The 26617-nt window shown below is 37.6% G+C and overlaps 1 protein-coding gene across 5 annotated transcripts in view; it reads right to left on the bottom strand.

Annotated features, from left to right (window-relative positions):
• Positions 1 to 549: 549 nt before the first annotated feature.
• The window catches only part of gria2a (glutamate receptor, ionotropic, AMPA 2a), a 58205-nt gene continuing 32137 nt past the window's right edge, over positions 550 to 26617 (bottom strand). The window contains exons 4-16 of one of the 5 annotated variants that reach the window (XM_067441757.1): positions 22860 to 23056; positions 22654 to 22707; positions 20812 to 20970; positions 19648 to 19815; positions 19450 to 19554; positions 16340 to 16447; positions 16043 to 16249; positions 9536 to 9903; positions 8747 to 8945; positions 8214 to 8461; positions 5826 to 5940; positions 4708 to 4842; positions 550 to 861 (exon numbers count right to left, since the gene is read on the bottom strand). In XM_067441757.1, the coding sequence (XP_067297858.1) occupies positions 697 to 861; positions 4708 to 4842; positions 5826 to 5940; positions 8214 to 8461; positions 8747 to 8945; positions 9536 to 9903; positions 16043 to 16249; positions 16340 to 16447; positions 19450 to 19554; positions 19648 to 19815; positions 20812 to 20970; positions 22654 to 22707; positions 22860 to 23056 (2228 nt within the window). In that variant the 3' untranslated portion in view covers positions 550 to 696. Of the gene's footprint in view, positions 862 to 4592; positions 4843 to 5825; positions 5941 to 6389; positions 6505 to 8213; positions 8462 to 8746; positions 8946 to 9535; positions 9904 to 16042; positions 16250 to 16339; positions 16448 to 19449; positions 19555 to 19647; positions 19816 to 20811; positions 20971 to 22653; positions 22708 to 22859; positions 23057 to 26617 lie in introns of all 5 variants that reach the window. The other 4 variants (XM_067441760.1, XM_067441756.1, XM_067441759.1 and 1 more) reach the window with 4 other exon arrangements.

Here is a 26617-nt window from a genome sequence, read left to right as displayed (position 1 = left end):
TCCAAAAACATGTTGCTATGGAAACAGGTGTCGAGCTTTTCCCATAGGAATTATTTTCAATGTGTAACGTTGTTCCTCAGTGCAGCATTGCAATGTCATCACTTACAATGTGAAAAACGTCAATGGAAACCGAAGCAATGGGGCAAGTGTGTTTGTGTGAGTGAATATATGAGCAAAATGAGGTCATATTATAGGTGCGTGTTCAAGTGTGTGACAAAATGAGAACTTGGAAATGGAGTTATGTAAGATGTACACAACAAGACACTTTATAGAAGTGCGGCTACAGAAAGTTTGTGAAGTTGTCTGCATATGTACACACAGCAATGTGCCTGTATACCTTTTTTATGTGTCTGTCAGCATGTTTTTGCAAATGATATTTGTACACATGACCGATGGTCAAAATATGATTGCACTGAACAGTAAACGTGTTAAAGTGTGTCTATGCATGTATGGATCTGACATCCTGTGTATGATTCATTGAATATGGAATAATTAACTAATAATAAACTATATATATATATATATATATATATATATATATATATATATATATATATATATATATATATATATATATATATATAGTTTTTGTGTGTAAGACTATGTACACATTTGTGGATGTGTATGAAAGTTGGGGTACAACATGCTTGCACCAGTGTGTGTGTGTGTGTGTATGATGTAAGGTATGTAAGGCACTCAGGACATCTCGCTCACACTCAGAGGCATTGCCATGCCAGGTCTCAGGTACGGCACAGCATGGACGGCTTTAGAGAAGTCTGGAGTCAGCACTCGCCCGTTCTCCCCTGTACTGCCTGTTATAGACAACCTGGCCTTACTGCGCATAGCATCTGTGAACGTCATCTGTTACCAAACACACACCCACACAAACAGAATATATAAATACACAGCGATTCACACCCAAATGCACACGGAGAGAAAGAAAACACATAAACATTCATTAGTGTTACAGTGCATCATATGAAATACAGAATTTTATTTACATCTATATAAACTGTAGATGTTTATGAGGAGCAGATGGGGTGGAGAATGACTGACAGCTAATGGGTCTCCCCATAAGATGGCGGAGCTTTATATCAAAAGCAAGCGGTGCAGCCAATTCACAAACAACCACAAGCGTCAATGATGATAAACAAACGGAAAAATGATGTCACTCCAGTTGAACGAAATGAGCTATACATTTTTTTTTTATCTATAAACCCTCCATCTTTTATTTCATTCAATACATTTTACCCTCCCTCTGTTTATCCCTTGTCCACCTTTACGCCATTTCTTTAATCTTCCATCTTAAATCTTAAATCGCAGCGTGTTTGTGGTCACAGTTTACCAAAACTGTGCTGTCAAACAATTGCTTGTGTGATTCTGTTTTTAAAGAGGTCATATCATGAAAAATCTAATTTAATTTAGTTTGAGCTCAGTAAGATTTTTTTTTAAAGAAATCAATACTTTTATTCAGAAAGGATGCTTTAAATTGATCAATAGTGACAGTAAAAACAAGCAGCACAACTGTTTTTAACATGGATAATAATAAGAAATGTTTATTTAGCACCAAATCAGCATATTATAATAATTTCAGAAGTATCATGTGACAGAGGACAAATGGCTGCTGAAAATTAATCTTTGCCCTTACAGGAATAAATAAAAATTAAAAATTTATTAAAAAGAAAAACATTTTGAAATTTTAATAATATTTCACAATATTACTCTTTTTATGTATTTTTAAGTAAATAAATGCATCCTTTGTAAAATGAATAAATAAATCTTTCCAACTTTTTAATAGTAGTGTAGCTTGATAGCCTAGAAATCTAGACACACCCGAGCGGCAGCAAATCTAATTGGCAGCCAGGGTAGTCTAGCAACTCTTTATTGGATTGTGAGCGGGCCAATCACATCATGTATAGAGTCGGGGGGCGGGCTTAACATAATGACGGCAGAAATGTGAAGGTTTTGCATGCTACTTGTAAACAAAGATGCTGGCGAACGGCGGTCTTTCGAATCGGCTTTGGCCACGATTCTGGAAGAGTAGGAGTTAAGCTTTTCTCTAAAAAAAGAACAAAGAACGGCACTGAAGTCATTCTTAAGGAAGAAAAATATGTTCAGAGTTTTGTCGACCGGATACGGCGAAAATCTATCAACTAGCTCCACTTCACCTTCTTCGTTGCTCTGGTTGGTTGAAGAGTGCAGAGGGAGTTTGAAAGACGATGGTTTATCCCGCCCCTCAGATTGAGCCCTGTCAATGGTGAGTTCATAGACCAAACATCTTGATGTGGGTATGGCTTGTCAGGCTAGTAGTATAATACTGAGATATTTCAAAACAGAAAAATCTCTCCCTAGTCCAAAAAGATAATCTACTGAAATTCTGCCTTGTGTTTTGAAACTTGATCTGCCTGTTGCAGTGAAGTAATAAAGAGAAGGAAGCAGAATGATGATAAACTACTTCCATAGGATCCCAGTGCTGGAAAAGATTATTTTAAAGTTATTGTAACTTTAATAATTTGAGTAGCACATTCAATTGTGAATTGTTTTGTGAACCTGTCACATTGTAATACATACTTTGCAAAAAGGCTGTTAAGAAGATGATGGGGAATTTGTTTTTATATTATACAGACTTTTTTCTTACAGTAATATATACTATTGAATCATTCACAGACCAGAAACATTCATTAAAGCTACACTGTGTGATATTTTCCCCCATCTAGCGGTGAACAGGTATATGACCATGCAGTGAAGAATAGTTTCTGTTCCTCTCAATTCTGATTTCGTTTTAACTCCTACGGTGGCCGATTTAGTCCAAGATTAACATGGCAATCCCCCTCTTCACATTCGACACGGTGCCATCGAGTGTTAAAACGTGAAAGGCGAAGCTTGAATTTATGTGTATGTCCCTCTTTGGCTAATGTACTTTCAAGATGGAGGAGCAACATGGCGATCGGCATTCGAACCCCTCACCCGTATGTATTTTCAATGGCATATCATGAACTTACGAGAATACGTTATTACTTGAAAGAAGTAAATATACATTAATGAGCACATATATTTTTGAAAGAACTAAGTGTTCTAAGATAAGAATAGACAAAAAAAGTTACACAGTGTAGCTTTAAGTAAATTGGTTCTATTTGAATGTTGTTTGAAGAAGAAAAAAAAAACGTGTGGGGGGTGGGGTGGGGGGGTAAAACGTCCTATTTAATTCTAAATCCGCCTTTCCACTGCTCACGACATTTGGACACGACTGTCAGAATTCATCCAAAATGTACCCTATTATCTTTGTTAGTGCACATATCTAGTCTTGTGATGAACAACTAATCCATGCAAGTTAGTAGTACACACCAAAAGAAAAAAATGATTGTCATCATGGTAATCTTTAAACAAAATCTGGAAATTGCTGTTTCTTCTCTGAAGATGTCAGTTTGACGGTTTGGGTTGAATATCCTTAAATACGCCCCTCCAACAATCAGTTTGCTATGAGCGATGGATGGAGAGGGTGCACTAAAATAAATCCCTGCCCTCTATTCAATATTTAGTTTCACTTGGAATGACCTCCATAACCATACATTTTTTATGTTTTTAAAAGTGTCAAATGTTTATTATAAAGTTAAACAAATAGTATTAATAATTCTAATTAGATCAACAGTGATCTAATTGAAATACATCACATCTGGTCGGTGTGTCGCCTACAGTGTTCACTTTTTTAACACATCCAAAGCTCAAATCAGATCCGAAAATTCTGCATCCACAGATGGTTGCACCTCACACAGCCCCTGTGCTATCCTAGAAATCTAGACGCACCCTAGCGGCAGCAAATTTAATTTGCCCGCAAGTGTGGTCTAGCAACTCTCAATTCCTATCTGAGCTGTATTCCTCAGAATCTGGACGGCCCAATCACATCGTGTAGGTAGGCTATAGAGTCGGCGGGCGGGGCCATAATGACGACGGCCGAGTTGCGTTTGCGTGCTTCTAGTAACACAGTCTTCTAGTAAACACAGAAACTGGCGAACGGCGGCGGTCTTTGGAATCAGCTCTGCCCGCGCCTCCGGAAGACTTGGAGTTAAGCTTTCCTCTGAGAAAAGAACTGTTTAATCAGTCAGCGAGCTCCCCTTCACCGTCGTTGCTCCGGTTGGTGTACCGCTATCCTATCGCGTGCAGAGGGAGTTTGAAAGACAACCGTTTATCCCGCCCCTCGGACTGAGCCCTGTCTATGGTGAGTTTCCAGACCAAACATCTTGATGTGGGTCTGGCTTGTCAGGCAACCCCTGTGCGACTCTCTATAGCAAATGAATGACTTCCGGTCTATCGCCTGTAATTTTTTGTGTGTAGTGGAAAGGCAGCTTAAGAGTCAAAGCGAGAGCGAAAAACTTGTGTATAACTAAATTATGGCCTAAAATTCAATCTTGCCAGTGGACCTCAAAGAAAAACAAAGAAATTATGATATGAAAATTATGATATGACCCCTTTAAATCGTGATGCCTAGAGAATCGTGTAGTGGCGATGAAGCGTTTGGCATACGATAAAAAATGACAAAAAAAACAAAAAAAACAGTGAACAAACGACAAAAATATAACCTCTGCCATTCCTACCCCACTAGATCTTAACACTCTCCAGCCCATAAACGTTGTACCCTTCCTTATAAGTAGCAAAATTCTGAGAATTCTGCGAGGAAGAGGAGGGATTTAGAGCCTGAGTCTTGGCAACCTTCATGCGTTTGGCCTCCGCGCGAGATTTGTAGCAGAATTCCACCAGAGCGACCAGCATGGCCAACCCGAGGCCGCCCACCAGGATGTAGAAGACGCCCGCAACGTTACTCAGGCTGAGGGCGCTAGTCTTCTCCTGCAAGGGGTGAAGGTCAAAGGTCAAAGGTCAAAAATAAGGGAGAGAAAGGATGACAGTATGTCAATAATACTAATTATCACTGTGTATATATATATATATGATGACTTTTAATTTTAAAAATACATTATGAATTTAAAGGTAACTGCTCTAAATAGACTACAAAAACAGTACAGTATTAAATGTGTATATGAGTGTCTAACAGTTAATCACATAGAATACACAGACGGCTACAAAAGTACAACAGGACAGTGCGGTGCAGTGTGTGCACATAAAGAAGGAAAAAAGACGCCACCTACAAAATTGCAATTAAAGACAGCTGAAGTAAAAGGCAAATATACAAACAACATTTACAGCATTGGTGAGGGAGAAGGAGAGACCGCATGGGAAAGAGAAAGAGAGATAGGAGGGAGAAAGAAAGAGTGTAAGAACCAAAAAATAAAAAGTAACAGGACAAGTTGTCAATAAAGCACAAATACAAAGGAGCACAAGGAAATTCTGAGCCTATACAGGTATGAGTATGTGTGTTTGTGGAGGGGAATGTGGATCAAGTACGCACTTTAGTGGATATAAAATATGTCTTCGCTATGTGTCTCTTGCATGCATTACTGGGTGTTTATATCACATCCCTGCTTGTATAGGCATCATTGATTGTATACACAGGTCAGGCTCTGATTCATGCGGTGGTAAATCTGTGTGGGGGACTTGCTTTGACACACACACACGCACACACGCACACACACCCCACAGGCTGTAATTCTTTTTTGTACACACTTCTTTCGTCATCACACTCATACGTATCCTCTCATATACAAAAATACCTTCCCCCCCAAACACACAGTCTTCTGATTTGGATTTGGATCACCCAAACTGAGACAGTGTTTTCACAAGTTTTCATGCACACACACATACACATTCTAGCCCTGCCAGACACACACACACGCACGCGCGCACACACACACACGCTCCCTGCAGTGACTGACCTTACTTCCAGAGTCCTTGGCTCCACATTCTCCCTTATCGTACCACCATTTGTTTTTCAGCTTGTCTAAGATGCCTTGCTCACTGAGTTTCAATACTGCAAGGTTTACTGGCGTTCTTCGCGTATGGGAAATAACATAAATAACATTATCAATGTTATTTTATGTTATTGTCAGTAACATTTGCACTCGCTAACAGCGCTGGTAATGATTCAGCCCTGAGCGTGGTGGCGATCAGCAGTCTGCGCTCCATTTGGCAGTCGGCAAACGCGGCTTTGCCGTGCCAGATGTGCACAGACTCATCGCCTTGAGCAGGAAGCAGAAACAGTGCCCGTCAACGAGCTGTATACCTCTGGGAATGTTTTTTTTTTTTTTTAAAGCAGTCTAGATTTTATTTTAGTGTAGATGTGTCATACTGAAAGACACATCTTCGTTGACCAATTGATGGTATAATCAAGTGAGTATAGGTGCCTCGGCTTGTTTTCTGGGATCGCTGGTAGTGCTTCCTGCTCATTTGCATTTTGTTCATTTCATTTTTTACCCATATGTCCCAAGCACGGGTCTGACCTTTGACTCCCCGCCTCCGCTGCCGCACTCTCCTTTGTCGTACCACCATTTGTTTTTCAATTTATCCAGAAGCCCCTGCTCGTTCAGTTTTAGCACTGCAAGGTTTACCGCGTTTCTTAAACAAACGATAAAACATACTTGTCAGACAGCATGAGGGGGGGCGGGGCTGCAGCGGGCCACGCCCCCCACAAGTTGCATAGAATGAATGGAACATTGGGTTAGACAATCCATCAATCAAATCAACCAACCCATCAAAATGATGTTAAACAACCCATTAAAATGTAAGGTGGTCGAGCTTTAAGAGTTCTTTTTTAAACTCAAACTCTTGAGGCAGGAGGCTAAAACAGAGGAGGATCAGCAATAGTATCAGTTATAACACCGCACATACAGATCCTTAAATCAGTTAGCAGAGAACACTTTAAGCGTTGAGGCAAACAAATATGGTTAGAAGTATCAAGAAAGACAGCATGCATAGTTCAAACAGTGCATCATCAAATGCATTCATAATCAAGTTACTGTTTTCAGCCTCTGAATCAGCAGCTTAAATCAGCATTCTGTAATGCTTATGGCGACCATTCAAAAAGTGCCCAAACACATGCATTGATTATTACTGATTATCAATAATAATAGCATTTGTCATAACAACACAGTCTGGTTGCAAGAGGCCATTGCTTCAGTCATTAAGAACAGACATGCATTCAATAAAACAGATGCTAATGGCAAACATGAGAAGAAGGGGTTAAACTGAAATCAAATTAGCATATTAGCTCTTTTATAAGTGTAAATCTTGTCTCCAGCTTTTGACTACTACACTATGCTTTGGTTTAGAGGGGGTGGAAAGCTATTTGGTAGTATATATAGTTAATAACTTTATAAATCGTTTAACCGTTTGCCAATGTTTGCTTCATTGAACACATGGCAGATGATTATCAGCAAACCCGATGAAAAAAAGGCTTCAGAATTTGTAGACTATTTGGGGAGGGGGGAAGACACATCTGAAACCTTCTCTTCAATTATATACTGAGCTCCATGAGTAGACTTGGTAAATCCTGGAAAAGAATCACATGACCTAATCTTTTATGTTTAGGGCTGTCAAAATTAGAACTAGCAATTAATTAAAATGTTTAAAGCAGTTAACCGATTCTTCACATATATAAGCAAACACGACGAAAACAATGTGTTTCAGCTTAATCACCACTCCCTCGACTAATGTTTGTCCATATTTAAGCATTTTTCGTTAATCTGAGACGTTCAGCTGAAAACAAGAAAATTGTTACATTATGTAACGCAGATGAACATATTTTCACTAATAACCAAAGTCAGTAATTACACTTATTATCCAAACTTTTATTTTCTTAAAAAAGAAATTGAATGTGTTAACATGTTAACTACAAAAAATAATGAAATTAATTTTAAAATATATTTGAATAATCTGACAGCCCTAATATTTTTTATATATATAATCTTAATTCATTGTGCATTTTATTATAGTGCTAACTTGCTTCCTATTGAAATCTTAACTTGTTATTAAGCTTATGATAAGAGACTAACATTATGCTCCATTTTCTATGCCATCATTCTCGAGAGCACCGGTTGCTGGGTAACCTTCTTGTCAGCTGTCAGCTACACTTTCTAAAGCCCTCACTATCTCTGCAGTTTCCTTGGTAACTCTCTACACTGCTGCTACCTAGGTTACCATTTATCCCTACACTCAGTGCTGCTATTACCTAGTTTACCTCATTTTAAAAGGGGACCCCCGGCCTACATCAGGGTAGGTGGGATACTATAACAACATGGGCCATATTGTTATACTACTCCACCCACCTTAAAGCAGATCCCTTGGGTGTAGCGATGCCGTAGCCTTTAGAGTCAAGGTTCCCTCCGACCTTCATGGTGTCACAGGGCTTGCGCTGCTCGATGTATTCATTCATAGTAGATTCCAGAAGATAGGCATATTTGCCTTTGGATTTTCGGACACGCAAAACGCCTTCTACTGTGTTTTTAACAAACACCGAAGGTTCAGCGCTCTTCATGTACTGCCACATCTTGTCAAAGAGAGCAATCTTGGATCTCTGGATAAAAAAAATAGAGACAAAGAAAAGGAAAGGTTTAGGAAATGAGGGTTAGCACTGCCAACTTTTTCAGTCTAGATCTGAATCTCAAGAATAGTTCAGTAAATGACATGATGTTGTTGTTTTTGCCTCGATCTTGCCTTGTTTTTTCACGATCATTCGAATATACTCCAGGGTTTTTTACTGATACAAAGCCATATGCTAATCGGTGAAGTTACCCTTTAATTACTTCAGAACACAGGATGTCTGCCAACCTAAGAATTAAGACCACTTTGGTCCACTCACCCTAAAGAATTCTTTGGTTGAGCCTGCATCCAATGTCCCATAGGCAATTTCGGTCTGTTTGGCCAGGTCTTCAGCACTCTCGATAGGTGACACCATCCTCTCCACAGTAAGAAAGGCAGCCAGGTTAGCCGTGTAGGAGGAGATGATGATGAGTGTGAAAAACCACCACACACCACCAACTATACGGCCTGACAAGGACCTACACACAGCAAACACAGTCAACCACACACAAATGCTCACATGTTCCACCAAGAACAAGCATGTTGTTACTGTAATATTTTAAATGAAAGAAAGAAAGAAAGAAAGAAAGAAAGAAAGAAAGAAAGAAAGAAAGAAAGAAAGAAAGAAAGAAAGAAAGAAAGAAAGAAAGAAAAAAAGAAAAACCCTTTTACTTTGGAGAAAATGGGGAATATGCAGCCGAAACACGGTACCACTCCAAGAGGGCAGGAAACGGCGACCTTGTGCACTTTAATGTTCCCAGCCGGGTGAGTATATGTTTACAGAAGAAATGTTCAATCAAATTTTAAACCACAACTTCGATTAAACATTTCTAATCCTGTGTTAGCTCTTTCTTCTTACCCATGTAACACTGAAGTTACTATAATTTAGATTTTTTACAAGTTAAATAACATCCAGATTATTCCCAGTGGAGATGGATACGAAGAGAGAACTGCAGGAGCGTGAACGTACACAAACCACGGCAACTGTGGGAAAACTGTTGGTGCACAAAGACGAAAGCACACCCCACGCGCTAGCCAGCTAGCATTAGCGCTCACTGCATGCACCAACCTTGGCGAAATATCGCATCCCTGCTGCATAAAAGCGCCCAGAGAAAACCACAGACTATTAAAGATGCCAAATTCGTTGGTAGATTCGCTAGGGCCCAGCTGCCCATCCTCAAACTCTTCAGTGTGCCACTCGTAAGGGCTGAAGCGGCTAACAAGGAAGAGCACAACGCTAACTCCGATGTAGGCGAACACAATGCACATCCAGATCTCGTAGGCCAGTGGGTCCAGGAAAGAGAAGACACCGGGCTTGGATTTCTGGGGTTTCTTGATCATAATGGATATGCCCAGACTCATGAAAGGTTTCGAGAAGTCGATCACCTCCTCTCTGACAAGAGTGATGGTAAGAGGAGCTACAGCTATGTCTGCTTTCTGTCAACAATAAAGAGACAAGGAATTAGATAAATGAGAGACATACACACACACATACAGTTGTGGTCAAAATTGTTGGTACCCCTGGTAAATATGATCAAATATGGCTGCAAGAAATAAATCTGCATTGTTTATCCTTTTGATCTTTAAATATAGTAAAATATCTCTGAAGTATATTTACATTAATATTAAAAATTGTAGCACACCAGGGTGACAAGGAACATGAAACTGTCCAGCTATGATATCTTGTTCCACAAAAGTATAAATATGAGGAAGCAGGCCAGATTCCCTAATCATTCATCACAATGAGTAAAACCACAGAATATAGTTCTGATGTGCAGCAAAAGATTGTTGAGCTTTACAAAATAGAAATAGAAATCCCCATTTCCACCATCAGGGCAATAGTTAACAAGTTCCAATCAACTTAAGATGTTACAAATCTGCCTGAAAGAGGACGTGTTTCTATATCGTCCTAATGCACGATGAGGAGGAGAGTTTGAGTGCACAACGACTCTCCAAGGATCACAGATGGAGAATCGCAGAGATTAGTTGTTGATGTTTGGGAGAGATTCAAGAAAAATCCTCCTCACTCATCTAAAAAACAAACTCCAGCATATTCAGTTGTTAGCCAGTACTGGAACTTGAGACAGGACCTGGTTCTGTTGTCAGATGAAACTATAGCTTTTTGGCAGCAAATATACCAGATGGGTTTGGTGCAAACAGGGATAAAAAGTACCCCATAACACCCATGGCGTAAAATACCACTGTAACTTTAATGTTGAGGGCCTATTTTTATTGAGGTCCTGGACATCTTGTTCAGATACATGGTATAATAGATTCTAGCAAATACCAACAGATAAAAAATAAAAAAAATCTCTAGAAATCTTATAATGGGCTTCCATCAGGACAACGATCCAAAACAAACATCAAAATCAACACACAAATCTGCCACTGAACACAAAATGAAGCTTCTGCCATGTTCGTCCCAGTCCCCTGATCTGAACTCTATAGAGAATGAGTGATGAACTGAAGAGAAGAAGCACCAGCATGTATCTGGGAATCTGAAGGATCTGGAGAGATTCTGTTTGGAGGAATGGTCTCTGATCTCTTGTCAGGTGTTCTCCAAACTCATCAGCCATTTTAGGAGAAGACTCTCAAGAGATAACAAGAGCTGTTATCTTGGGGAAAGGAGGTTGCAAAAATTATCTATCTAATAAAAGGGTGCCAAAAAATTGTGGCCAACATGTTTTGGAGAAAAGCATTTGTTTCATAATGTGATTTACCCCGCATTTTCAATTATTTTACTTCAAGGAAAGGTTAGATTTTTGTAATTTTTTTGAATAAAAGATCAAAAGGATAAATAATGCAAATTTATTTTTTACAGCCATATTTCATCGGGGTTCCAGCAATTTTGACAACTACTGTATAAGAGATATTCATTAACAGTTACAATTTTTAAATTATTAAGATTTTATAAGGGTTTAGGAAGAAGTCTCTTTTGCTCAACAAGCCTGCATTTTTTTAAATTAAAAGTATAGTAAAAACTGTAATATCGTGAAATATTCACGATATTACATATTACATGTCTTTATTTAATATTATATAATTTATTCTATTTTTATCATAAATCTCTTTACGGTCCATTGTGATCTTTTTTTTTCTTTCTTTTTTTTCTTTTAAATCTTACTTGCCCCAAACTTTTGAATGGCAATATAAAACAAAAATGTTAGGCAGTACAACTGTATTCAACATTGATAAGGATAAAAAAATAGTTTCTTGAGCACCAAATCTTTTGGATTTCTGAAGGATCGTGTGACACTGAAGTCTGGAGTAATGATGCTGACAATTCAGATTTGCTATTACAGGAATAAATCACATTTTAAAATATATTAAAATAGAAAAACGGTATTGCAAAGTATTACTGTTTTACTTTATTTTTGATTAAATAAATGCAGCATTGGTGAGCATATCCAGAAAAGACTTTTTACAAAAACCTTGAAGATCCCTTTGGTGAAACTTAAGTTTTTAATGTTTGTATATGTCTATGGTGTGTTTTAAATATGCTTTAAGACAAACCATGAGCAAATTCACAAGTCAACAACATTGCGGAGATTTTCCAGATTAAAGGGTCATGAAACCCTAAACCAAATTTTCTGAGATTTGAACAGAATTGTGTGTGTTGAACATCATAGAAGGCAACCCTAACCCTAACCCATCTGTTAGTTTTGAATGTGGGAGAAAACTAGTTAGTTTTAAACTTTTTGCTCTATTTTTAACTTCCTAGTTTAAATTCGTCTTCATGTCAATGTAACAGGTTGTGACATTTTCTTGTACTATAGTACGGCGATGACTCATCGCTGTCTCATAATTATTCATGAGACTGCGTATCTTTATCCTATGAGAAGACGCATTTCTTAATTCATGACAGCACGCGCTTAATTATTCATGACAGGACGCGTTGATAGGCATTTTCCTCTGACTGGTGCGTTCAACAGTGAGTGAGAGATGCATTATTGGATCAAAAACGAGTGTTTTTTTCCACTTTTAATGAGTGTCGCATTGCCCACGTTCTTTTCAATAGACCCCGAGTCTTCACACAAATGCGATTCATCCACACTGTGAGAGTAACCACCCTTTACGGCCATTTAACCAACCAAATGGCATACAAAGCTCCACAAAATAAGCCTCAAAAGTTATCAACAGCGTGTTCATATATATTTTCGATGCAGAGAACAAATTGCGAATGGCTGTGCATTTAATTATCCTTTGAATTATAGCTGTCGCAGGATATATTTGTGTAACGCTGAGCTTACAAATCCTTGCGTATATTGTTTTAAGTTTAACTTAATGTTAATTTGCAGCATGCATTTGTGGGAAGCTTTGATGCTTTTAATAAGAGCTAAATAAAATAGTCTGTTGATGTGCTGTCAGTCTCCCCTCGTCCCCCTCCACTCCACCGCTAAACCACGCCCACTTTTACAGCATTTTTCAAAACTGTGGTGTGAACTGACTGCTGCTGAGACAGGGGGTTTCATGACTCCATTTCAACTCCATTGAACCAAAGACAATCTCAAAAACTTGGTTTAAAATCGCTGGTGTTTCTTACGTCACAAACTACCTTCTACCAATCACATCAACGTACAGGCAGGCAATAACATATTATTATATATGACCGAGAACTATGACTATGTCTCAAGAGAAGCTAGGTTATTCCGGTATATTTTTCTGTTGATATGAAAAATCAGGTACATTTAGCAATATAGAAGATAAATAGATATTCATTATACATCACATTTAAGGGATAGAAGCAGCAAAAGCGCTTACTTGACTCTCCATTTTCTTCCACTCCAGATAGGGGTGATTCAGGTTATATTTTAATTTCTAATGAATATATTAATTCCTGTGTAAAGTACTGTATGAATGTATGAAATGTGCTATATAAATAAGCTTGCCTTGCCTATATTACGATGTTATGATCAGAGTAACGAAGTACAAATAATTTGTTACTTATTAAGTAGAAATTTTGGGTATCTATACTTTACTGGAGTAATTATTTTTCTGCCTGCTTTTTACAACTACTCCTTACATTTTCATGCAATTATCTGTACTTTCTACTCCTTACTTTTTAAAAATAGCCTGTTACTCCTCTTTCATTTCATCTTGTTTAAAAAAAAAACTATGCAGATAAATCGCGTCATCCGGATAGTGTGAATTTGATCGTGGTTGGATGAGAAGTGTAAACATATACCATTCCAACACCCTATTGGTTACTACGCGATCCGCCGCCCTTGCACATGATTCACAGCACAAATCAAACACAGTGTTGTCAGATTGGGCGGGTTCCAGCGGATGAGCACGCACTTTCAGTCAATCAGCGATCAGCAGGCAGACGCACTCATTGATGACTCGTTTTTAGCATAATAACTCTTCATAGCTTTATATTCAAGTGATCACTATGCTAAAGTGGCATACATACAGTATACAAGCCGTTTCTACAGTAAGGAGTGGAAGAGTGAACCAACTCTCAAAGGTAGCCTTGAGCCCATATAGGCCTCAATTGCCTAGCCCGGCCCGAGTCCGACTGGAGCTCAAGTTTAGTTTCTTTTTTGAATCCTCAGCTTTGTTTTTAATGTCCAATTAGTTATATTTCGTTTAGTTTCTTTATTAAGTTAATTTAGAAAAATGTTTGGATAATTTTTTGTTTGTTAAATTAAAGTTTTTATTTTTTTAAAGTAACAATCAAGCAGTCAGCGGCTGACAGTGGGCCCAAAGCCTGGCCCTATAGGGGCGTAAAAAGTCAGGGGCCGTCGGGTTCGGGCAGAAATGTAGGACTCTAAATAATCGACCCAATCTGGCAACACTGATCACACATGTATCCTACATTTACATTCCAAAAAAGGTTATTGATAACATCCCTCTGAATTTTAAATTTTTGTACCATTACATTACATATGTAATGGTACAAAAATTCAATAGGCAACTAGTCATCATATCTTCTGCTTCAGGAAACATGTTAATGCAGTACACATATGGTATATTTCCATTGTACTAAAATGCATTAATTTTCAATGGGTATATATGCGGCTGAAACAGGTAGCCAGTGCATGCCAATTTTTTCAACATTAACATTTTAATATAACATTCTAGTCATTGTGGACTTTAGAAAATTGTTTTTTGAGGAGGTGGGGTAGTGCACTATTAGGCCCCTGTTGGTGTGGCCTAAGCTTGTCTCTTGGCATTTTTTTCCTTACATTACTTTTACTTTTATACTTTAAGTAAGTTTTGAAACCAGTACTTTTAAACTTTTACTTAAGTAAAAAGCTTGAGTTGATACTTCAACTTCTACATAAGTATTTTTAAACCCTAGTATCTATACTTCTACTTGAGTAATGAATGTGAGTACTTTTGACACCTCTGGTTATGATGAACTATATGTCTTTCTGATGTTGAAGTTGTTCAAAGCATTTCTAATGATGCTTATTTTCAGAAGGCAGTTGTCTGACTCCGAGATGGCAAACGGGAATATGATTTGTGTATCATTAGCAACACATTATTAGCTGTTTGATAACGTAGTCAAGCAAAATGCTAATCATATTAATTACTGCTATGTGTCCAATGTTGTAAAGAGCGATACATAAAATGCATTACCATTTTAATACATTGACTTAAATGAGCCTGTATAATTCTGGTTCAAATATATATGGAGGAATTAAACCAGGATTTCCACTTGCCATTGTGCCACATTTACTATAGTAAAATTGAGCAAGTGGAACAGGTATTCTGAGCTGGTGTGAGTGAGTGAAAGCGGGGCTAATGTGTATATTCATGTGTCTGCGTATACTAAATGAAGCAAGGGTGTAGAGTTATATTCAAGCTATTTTAAGGTATGAAGAATGCTTTATCACCAAATGTTTGTCATTTTGGTGATCAAAGATGAGTTTTATTAGCCTAGAAATCTAGACGCACCCTAGCGACAGCAAATTTAATCTGCCCACAAGTGTCGTCTAGGAACTCTCAATACCCTTCTGAGCTGTATTCCTCACAGTCTGGACGGGCCAATCACATCATGTATAGAGTCGGCGGGCGGGGCCATAATGATGACGGCCGAGTTGCGTTTGCGTGCTTCTAGTAAACACAGAAACTGGCGAACGGCGGCGGTTTTTCGAATAAGCTTTGACTGCGTTTCTGCAAGACTTGGAGTTAAGCTTTTTTCCGAGAAAAGAACAAAGAACGGCACTGAAGTCATTCTTAAAAAGGGAATATGTGTTCGGAGTTCAGCCGACCGGATACGGTGAATGTTTAATCTATCAACAAGCTTTGTTTCACCTTCGTTGCTCTGGTTGGTGTAGCGCTATCCTATCGCGTGCAGAGGGAGTTTGAAAGACAACCGTTTATCCCGCCCCTCGGATTGAGCTCTGTCTATGGTGAGTTTCCAGACCAAACATCTTGATGTGGGTCTGGCTTGTCAGGCTAGAGTTTTATGGGATAAAAAGGTATAAAAGTATTAACTACCCTGGGACTTAAATTATTCCATACTTTTGACCTTTAGTGTATGATGAAAATCCTATTTTCCTGGAGCTGGTGTTCACTGTTTGTCAATAGTGCACTAGTGTGAGTGAGTGTATGATGTACTTCTCACCCCATAGACAAGTTCCCCAACCATGCCATTCCAGATCTTGGTCTCAGCATCTCGTGCGCCATACTTTCCATCTGCTACAATCCTCAGCTGATACTTAAACCCACAATGCTTTGCAATCTCAGCGGCCAGATCCACACAGTATCCTTCATAACGTTCATTATCGGTGAATAACTCTGCATTCTTTTTCAGCATTACATACGGTGCCTCCTACAACATGCACAGAAATATATTGACATATCTACAAATTTAAGTGATTTCAATAGTGTTTGATATGGAATATCATGGAATATATCTTACCAGGATTGTTGTCACAACAACCGTTTTATTCTCCATTCCCATGGTGTCGTTAGGGAAAAGGTCAGATTTCGTCACGGCCATCTTGTCCACCTCATTCCAGTAACCAATCTGAGAAAAAGTACACATATATGAAATAGAAAGTGCTCTTTTGTTGTGACTAAAAAAAGCAAAAAGTCTAATGTTTAATTTAACAGATGCTAAGAGTTGAGGTCAAGAACCTTACTCAGAACTGTTCTTTTGTTTTTTGGGATATCGGGTGCCTGTTAGTGGCTCGTTAATGTCTGTATTTTTATGCAAATAAGGACAGAACACCATAATAAAATATTCAGACAGTGTTGCCAACATCACTACTCAGTAATGGTGCTGTGGCCAGACTGATTCAACAGTGCCAAAGAAAAAGAAATTATGTTTGAACTGGGCTATCTGCTTGTAGTCTGACGTGAATGTGATAAAATAGAAAGACTGTGTGCAGTGAAATAAGACAAAGACCATAAATTGTCAACACACCTTTATATTGTGTTGCCCCCATCTTCACAATCAGTGCAATCTGATTTAATATTAACACTTTACAATAACAGGACATGAATAATCATGTACACATGAATTAATAGTGAATTCAAAATAAACTCAGATTAGTTAGGATATGAACTAATCATGAACAAATGAGGAGCTATCCTGAAGTCAGGAGTCATGAGGATTCATCCATGAACAGCAGCAATAATACATGTTAGTACATGTTTGATACTCTAACTTTAAAGTAAAGGTGATTTAAAACTGTCATAATTTTAATTGTAAACTGTATTATAATCTGCCATATCTGCAGCTTTGTGAGAAATACCATGATTATTTAGCCATTAATTACACAGATTTGTCTAATCAAATGTGGAAAATAGACTAATAACTACCACTAAAAAAAATGTATTTGATATAAACCGTTTTCTGATTTTTATAGTTCAATTACGTTTAGTCATAGCTATAGTTTTCTTCCCGGAACTACAGTATGTAGGGTTTGTCTTATTAGAGGCGCTCTCTGTGCTCCTAGCGTGTTAGTTGTGTTCCTTCGGTAAATGCTGGCAATTTTAATAAATAATAAATGTGGACTGCTTTGGTTAACCAAAAAAATAATTTAAGACATGTTTGTATTATTTTTGTGTTGGGATATTTCTGGAGGTGCACACTGTAAAAAAAAATACTTTGAAAAAAAGTTAACTGGTTGCCTTAAAATTTTGAGTTCATTGAAATCATTTGAGTTTATACATTGAAAATTTTTTGAGATTCGACAACCTTTATTAAAAGATTATTAAAAGATTTTGTAAGCATATTGGGTAATTGTGTGTTTTATATGATTTATCAAATTTTTTATGTGATTCAGATACAATAATATTTTGAGTTTCTATTTATTAAACAAATTTCCTTCATTGTATTAACTCAAAATTTTTAATTTTAATAAACTCAAAATTTTAAGCAAACCAGGTTACTTACTTTTTTAACTTAAACCAACAGAAACCAGCATTTTTTTTTTACAGTGCATTAGCCGGTGTATCTGCTCTGCTTTACATGTAAATGTGCCTTGTGTGTGTCTTTACAGGTATGTTTGGGCTTTCTTTTAAGTCCATAAATGTTTAATTATATAAATAAAAATAAAAGAACTAGCCTACAAATACCTTTTGTATATTTTTGTTTTTTGTACCAAGGGTGTAAAGGAATAAGGATTCTTACTGTATATGTTAATTCATTTTGTAATTAAAGGATTGTTAGTGCATCATTGTGTCATTACTTTATTTGAGGGGGCACATCATGATTAATTCACTGTTAACTACTTACCAAATTCAGCTCATGAATTATCATAAACTATCGCACAATCAAATACACATGTAACTAGTATAACTAGTATTCAGCCCAGTTAAGCTAAAGGAGGTACAGTATCATCATGACCTGTGTCTGGGTGGAGAGAGAACTGTACGGATCCCTCACTTACTGACTTTACTGAATGTTTCCTGTTTGGTTATTTTTTGGAGACTGATTCCTCAGGGACTGTTATAAGTCACAGTAGGTTTAGTTTGATGGGAAAGAGAATATCAAAACAGGCTGAGACCTTTTGAGATAAAATATAGCAGATTTAGATGATCAGTGAAAGTAATGAAAAAAAGAATCCTGTGGCTTTCAGTAATATTTATGATGAAGCTTCTCATAAAAAATGGTTTAAATTATGATAATAATACATTTGAAAATTTATTTGTTATTCCTTCTTAGGGAGCCTGTTTGATTTAGTTTACCCATACATGCTAATAAATGCATTAACTATCAAACATGTACTAACATGTATTAATGCTGCTATTATTCATGCATGAATCCTCGTGACTCCTGTCTTAGTTCAGGATAGCTCCTCATTTGTTCATGATTAGTTCATATCTAAACTAATCATGAGTTCATGTTGAATTAACTATCATTCATGCATTAATACATGATTATTCATCTCCCCCTCACCCCTAATGCATTCATTATTTTATGAAAACATATTTTTAATTAAGCCTATGTTTTCAGCTACCAATGAAAGTGAAGTATTTTCAGATTGGTTGATACAAAACTCATTCTGCAGAATTCTTTTATGCTCGCAAATCTGCATTTATTTGATTCAAAATAAAGAAAAACTATCATATTTATTTAGCTATTATAACAATTATTTTCTTTTTTTAATTCATTATTATTATAGTCTTCAATGGCTCATGATTATTCAGAAATCCTTCTAATGCACTGATTTCTCATGAAACATTGGTCAAGAAAAATGTCTTATAATTATGAATGTTGAATAGAAAGTTCAAAAGAACAGCATTCATTTTAAATAGTTTACTGTCATTTTTGATCAAATAAATGCATCCTTGATGAATACTTTTTTTCAGTAAAAAACAAAACCGTACGGTAGTGTAGGTAAAAATACACTAGAGTTTAGTTCCTAATCCAATAGATAATAGTTTGAAAAAGCAAAAACATAAAATATGCTATCAAAAAGCATTATTTAGTTTAGCTATTATATAATTAGGACCAGTAAGAATTCTTCAATTTCCCATCCCTACTAGAAGTATTCAGGGAGATCATGAGTCATCTGTTACCTTCACAGGGCCACTGTTTTTCAGCTCCATGACATTGACTGTGTAATTCACTCTTCTGCCGTACTGATCGAATTGAATATTTCCTGTCAACCCATCCACACGCACCTGAGCAAACACATGCACACACACACAAATATTAAATGGCAATAGTTCTCATTCACAGACAACAGGCATTGGTAATGTGTTGGCAGGGCGGACCTGTTTGAGAGCACGCTCTATCTCCACCCCCTGAGCCCACGGCACCGCAGGATTGGCCAGGCAGTCTCCGTTGTTGCCACGGCGACTGATGTCAATCCTTTGTTTATGTAGAAAGCGGAATGCCTCTGTCATCACTTGCACAGCATCATACGTGAGAGCGGAAGTGTACTGCAAGGTAAAGAAATATGAAGACCATAAAAATATATTCTCTCTTGCCGTTTAAAGGCCCCGATATACAAAATCGGGAAGAACTGGTGACATAATTTCATACAAAAATCAGGACAAAGTAAAGTTTGTTTGGGAGAAACAGCTTGCCAAAAAAACTTTTCGTAAAAATTAGCTCAGGCTGGTGAACATCTTTTGAACTACCATTGAGTGGTGCAGGTATGACGTGAGAACCCGGAAGACTAATTCACCATTCTTTCTAGATTTTTTTATGGGGTTTTTCAATTTATGAATAAAATAAAGCCCATAACTTGATAATACTTTGACGTTTTGTTCAACAGCATAAACTGACTTACACACTAAACTGTCAAATCGAGTTACTTATTAGAAACATACATTTTTAAAAATGAACATAACTGCTTTAAAATTCACATTATCACTATATGTGCGTAATTACGATGTAGACCAAAGGTCAAAGTATCGTTAAGTTACGTTTGGTACAGGGTTTCTTTTACACATAAATAATAAACAAAAAACATTTTAAAACCCCATTGGAAAATCTCAAAGGAACCGGCGATGAATTCCAGGTTTTGACATCATACCTGCACCACTCTATTGGTTTGTGGCAATGACATAGTAGGTAGGTGCGCTCTGAGGCTCCGCCTTCTTTGACGTGAAAATCTATGGTCAATTTCTTCTGTTTAGTCTGTTAAAAGTTATAATCTTACTTTAATTCTAAAGAGACATTGACACTGTTTTTTCATGTTTAATACTTATGCTTAAGGCTGCTTGCCTTTAAATAATCTATAGTATAAAGTTCTATATAAATAAACGTGACATGACTTTTCTGGAGTGCCGAATTACTTAGCTGTGAGTATATCGCAGCATAGATATAATATTAACATCCATAACAAATAGAGGTTTGTTGATGACTACGTTCAAAAATGCTGTGAGCCGCATTTTTATTGCAGCATAATTTAAATATTTGCAATAACTCACCCTGATTCTGCTGTCTGCTCCTGGGTACTCCTTCTCCTCCAGTGCTTCCCAGCGCTGGTCAAATTTAGCAACAAGCGGGTCATCAAAATCCACTATCTGGAATCCAGATACATTCGCTCCTCCATACTGAATCTTGGACAAATCTCCATCCACAAAGCCCTGAAAAACACACCCACAGACACACTTTCTAATAACATAATTCAAGTTGCACAAGACAGTGAGTTGTCGTATTGTTAGTATCACAAACAAAAGTGCAAACTCTCTCTTTCTCTCTCACACAACACAAAGAAACCCTTTCTAATAACATAATTTAAAGGGAGGGTTAAATGCTATTTCATGCATACTGAGCTTTTTACACTGTTAAAGACTTGGATTCCCATCCTAAACATAGACAAAGTTTCAAAAACTAATGTTGGACGTTTGATGGAGTATTTCTGTGTCAAAACTACTCCTTACGTTTTCTCAAAAGTTTCGGAGAGTTTTTTTTCGAGTGTGGGTCCACTTGACGTCGATAGAGCGGAAGGTCCTTGTATGGGCTGTACGGGCTCTTCTCCCAGAAGGGTGCGCGCGCATTTGGCGAAAGAGCAAATGCACGGCCAAAACACTGCTCTCAGGTGCAGATCCAGTCGTCCGTGGAACACTTCTGTCGCGCCGCGCTTCAATTTATTCCTATGGTTGATGTCAAGCGACTTCCAACGCTTCAGCACAGCATTCCGGGAAGGCAGCGCTGCATTTGAACCGATTTGAACGCAGAAATGACGGGAAGCGTCACAACATCACGCTTCAGTCGTGTTGCAAAAGTGGATCTCCACGGTCACTGCTGTCAGGACTTCACGAAATCAACAGTTACCAAAGAAGTGTTTTTGATGGAGCGTTAACGATAAAGGTTCGCGGCCGTGCTTTAGAAGCAGGTGGTGAGTAAAACTGCTTCAAGTGTCTATGCTGTTGGCTATCGTCGCGTAAGTAAACATCAGTAAACGACACGATCGTGCATAACGTTAGTGAATTTATCAATGGAGCATGCGATCTATGGTGTGTGTTTAAATACATTTGTTTAGCTATAGGTGTCAGTTTATTTATTGTAAAACCACCCAAACTTAAACCTAGCGTTCTCACAAAGCGTGCTTCGTCATTCAAATGCGCTAACGGTTACTCCATTGTTGTTCTATGTATAACGTTACACTAGTCTGACGTGCAAAACCGTTTTGCTTGCTACTGCTAAGGTTTAGTCGCATACAATAGTCCATAAACCGAATCATGTCCTCATAAACTGCGAGTAAAGACACACAAATGTTGACAGGCCACTAAATACAGTACATACCACAGAGACGGACATACTGCTGTTGTTGCTTCCCCTGTTCAATTTATTTCAGCCTCCGGATCTGATTCTGGATCATATCTGTATTAGTTGAATCTCATTTAGGGTAGCGTTTTCTTCTCCACGCTTGAGGACGTCACCACTTTGTGCGCACTCGTCATTCTTTAGCTCCGCCCACACAATACGCCTCCAGGCGCTCGTTTTTTTCTGGAAAGACCCGGTACAGCCTATCTTTCTTTTATAAATATAATCAAACTAAAGACTTTTCTGAGATATGAAGGATGCAATACTACTCTATAGATACTCAAGATTGACATGAGATTGACTGAAACTGAGTGTTTCACCCCCCCCTTTAAGTTGCACAAGACTGTGAGTTGTCGTATTATTATCACAAACAAAAATGCAAACTCACTCATTCTCTCTCACACAACACACACACACACACACACACACACACACACACACACACACACACACACACACACACACACACACACTAAAAATATATATTCTTGACAACTTACAAAATTTGCAATGATGTAATGATATCCTTTCACATGTCGACCGATCGTAATGACCTGAGGAGAAGCAGGCAAGAAATGACGTTCACAAGAGCAATTTAATTAAAGTGTCACATAATGAATGTTAAAGGTGTACCCAATATATCATTCTTTAACTACATTTCTGACCTTACACGTATACCGTAATGTGTTTTTAGTATGCCATTCACCTGCTCCATAATGTCCTTGACTTTGTCCTGCTCACAGTCTAGGATGACTCTCCTCTCTTTCTTGTTCTCCAGGTCCTGAAAGAGGGAGCGATATGCCTCGTCTTTCCACTCATCCTTCAGGTTTCCAACGTTTATGGCTGTTACCTGCCATTTTCTCTCTGCTGCTGTGTCCAGCACTGCCTGCAGGGTAGACAGACCTACATAGAGAGAGACACAGCAGTGTGCATGAGAGAGCTCCACATCAAATGCCTTCATAAAATTTGTCATCAATCTGCTCAAGCTTTAATTACCTTTCTAAAGTGAACCTGCTTTAAAACCCCATGTATATTAGCTTCACTGTGTCTTTTTAAATGAGATTCAATCTCAATTACGGTTACTCTTTGTTTTAACCACTATTCTACTTTAATCAACCACCACTCCAAATTACACCCAGAGACCCTGATACCAGGGGTATTTTTATTGGACTAGAAGGCCCCTTGAGACACCTTTTCTCCTTCATTTATCATTTCTCATCCTCGCTCTCTTTATTACAACATTCTCTCTTTTGGTCATTTGCCCTTTCGTACTCTTCTTCTCTTAAGCTTATCTCCCCCCCCCCCCCCCCCCCCTCTCCCTCTCTCTTTCTTTCTCTCTCGGTTGATTTCATATCTAGGTCTTGGGGGAGAGATTTATTTCTCCGCCTCAAACCAGAGATGCAGCACATAACGGACACTCCAGTTAACAGTGAAACATTCAGCCAACATAGTCGCAATGGCAGAAATTCTGACACTGACAAAAATTGTGAGTATGATCTCACAGAATATGTCCAAGACTGAGTTACAATATTTGTTAGTTGTTTTACAATACTTGTTGTTACATAGAAATATTTATTTATTTAAAAGATGTATTTTTTAACAGTAAAAAAAAAAATCTCAACCAAGCAGACATTGTAATTGATTCCAAACTTATCTGGAAATGTTAAAGGCAGCGGCTGTTTGGACTAAGTGTTAATAGCAACTAGATTCTATTTATAATGTATAATATTTACACTAAGTGTAGATGCTTAGTGTAGATGCTATTTACGAAGGGAAATAGCATACTAAGTGTAAATACTAATATTAAAAAGTAAATATAAAAGTAGCAGTTCTTTGCAATATGTGTAAATAGTAATTACATGTCATTTATACTTTATTTTGACAGATATTGCACCTCAGTATTGTTGTACATTAACAGGATGCAAAAATAACAGTGTAAACTAATTATGTTTATTAAATGGATGCTGTCTTAATGGGACAATAAAAGCCCTCCCTTCACCTACCCCTAACCCTACCCAATAAATGCTTTTAATATTAGTATTAAACATTTCGTTTAGGCACTTTATTTCCACATTTAGAACATTTTCTTATTTTTTATTGAAAGTAAATGCAGATTTCCGATCTGATTTGTGATGAGAAAAGGGCGAACAGCAAGCTCTGCAAAAGGCGGATTCGAACCAGGCTACTGCATCAAAACCAAGGACCTTAAGCCTTACGCTTTACTGACTGCACCACTGAAGACACTGAAATGTGTGTTGTTGTTGTTTTTTTACTTGTTTGGCCCAACCAGGCATTGTTAGGTGGAGCTATAGTGCGAATAAAACTTGCCAACAAGGCACGCTATTTGCACTTGGTGTGAATAGACACTCTTGAACTCTTGGTGATTACCAGGTCAGGAAAAGTCCTAGTAATTTTTATAGTTTTATAGCTTTGCTCTTTATGAGTGCAGTGTAAATAATATTGAAAAGGATGGTAAGTTAAAACAGTATTATTGTGTTGTTTAAAAATGAATATGAACTTCTCAAAGAATTAGCATATGTGATAAAAGTTCATTATTTTCCATAATGTAATGATTAAAATTAAACTTTCATATATTTTAGATTCATTGCACACCAACTGAAATATTTTAGGTCTTTTACTGATGATTTTGGCATACAGCTCATGAAAACCCAAAATTCCTTTCTCAAAAAATTTGCATATTTCATCCGACCAATCCAAAAAGTGTTTTTAATACAAAAAAAGTCAACCTTCAATGTTCAGTTATGCACTCAATACTTGGTCAGGAATCCTTTTGCAGAAATTACTGCTTCAATGCTGCGTGGCATGGAGACAATCAGCCTGTGGCACTGCTGGGGTGTTATGGAGGCCCAGGATGCTTCGATAGCGGCCTTAAGCTCATCCAGAGTGTTGGGTCTTGCGTCTCTTAACTTTCTCTTCACAATATCCCACAGATTCTCTATGGGGTTCAGGTCAGGAGAGGCCAATTGAGCACAGTAATACCATGGTCAGACGATGGCACCTTGATTTCCGAATGACATGGAAAATTTGCTTTCATCCGAAAAAAGTACTTTGGACCACTGAGCAACAGTCCAGTGCTGCTTCTCTGCAGCCCAAAGTGGCTTGACCTGGGGAATGCGGCACCTGTAGCTCTGGATGTTTCTACTCCAGACTCAGTCCACTGCTTCCGCAGGTCCCCCAAGGTCTGGAATCGGTCCTTCTCCACAATCTTCCTCAGGGTCCGGTCACCTCTTCTCGTTGTGCAGCATTTTTTGCCACACTTTTTCCTTCCCACAGACTTCCCACTGAGGTGTCTTGATACAGCACTCTGGGAACAGCCTATTCGTTCAGAAATTTCTTTCTGTGTCTTACCCTCTCGCTTGAGGGTGTCAATGATGGCCTTCTGGACAGGGTCGGGTCGGCAGTCTTGCGGTTTTGAGTAATGAACCAGGCTGGGAGATTTTAAAAGCCTCAGGAATCTTTTGCAGGTGTTTAGAGTTAATTAGTTGATTCAGATGATTAGGTTAATAGCTCGTTTAGAGAACCTTTTCATGATATGCTAATTTTTTGAGATAGGAATTTTAGGTTTTCATGAGCTGTATGCCAAAATCATCAGTATTAAAACAATAAAAGACCTGAAATATTTCAATTGGTGTGCAATGAATCTAAAATATATGAAAGTTTAATTTTTATCATTACATTATGGAAAATACTTTATCACTTTTATCACATATGCTAATGCACATTTTTGGAATTTGGGAAACATTTTGTCAGTAGTTTATAGAATAAAACAAAAATGTTAATTTTACCCAAACACATACATATAAATAGTAAAACCAGAGAAACTAATACATTTGCAGTGGTCTGTTAATTTTTTTCCAGAGCTGTATTTCACTTAAATAATTAACGGATTAACAAAAGAAAAAAAATGTGCAACAAGCAGTATAAGCTACACTCGTTTTTGTGACACTAATGAATTGTATTTGTTTTATATATCTTTATTTTATTAAATTCAACTGATAGCACACGCACATATAGTTCTAGCGTTGCTAACTTGATATTTCAGCCATTCATCAAATTAAAATGCAGTCATGCAAACATATGCTCAATTTAAATGGTCCACTGTAAAAATCAGCATGCTTGGCGCCTAACCAAATACATTTTTGCACTTGTGAAAGATGCTGTTATACGTGAATATTAGAACATGAGTAAAGTGCAAAGCCTTGTTTACATAATGAATAATAGTTTAGCAATCAAATGTTACAAGTTACAAGGCAAATATGGAAACATATTTGGATTCTTGCCTAATGAGAGAGATGAGCCCAATGCTGTTTCAGTTTCCCTTTAAATAAAATACATTTTGGCTTTATGTTTGTATGTTGTTTATAATGAATGCCACTAGCCTGATTTGTTTCATTTTATAGTTTAATCTAATCTAATAATGTATGGCTACTTGTTTTTCATTCT

The sequence above is a fragment of the Pseudorasbora parva genome, chromosome 4, assembly GCF_024679245.1.
Source record: "Pseudorasbora parva isolate DD20220531a chromosome 4, ASM2467924v1, whole genome shotgun sequence".
NCBI classification, from domain to species: domain Eukaryota; kingdom Metazoa; phylum Chordata; class Actinopteri; order Cypriniformes; family Gobionidae; genus Pseudorasbora; species Pseudorasbora parva.
The sequence above is the reverse complement of the archived record's forward strand: the minus strand, read 5'-3'. Positions and strand labels throughout refer to the sequence as shown.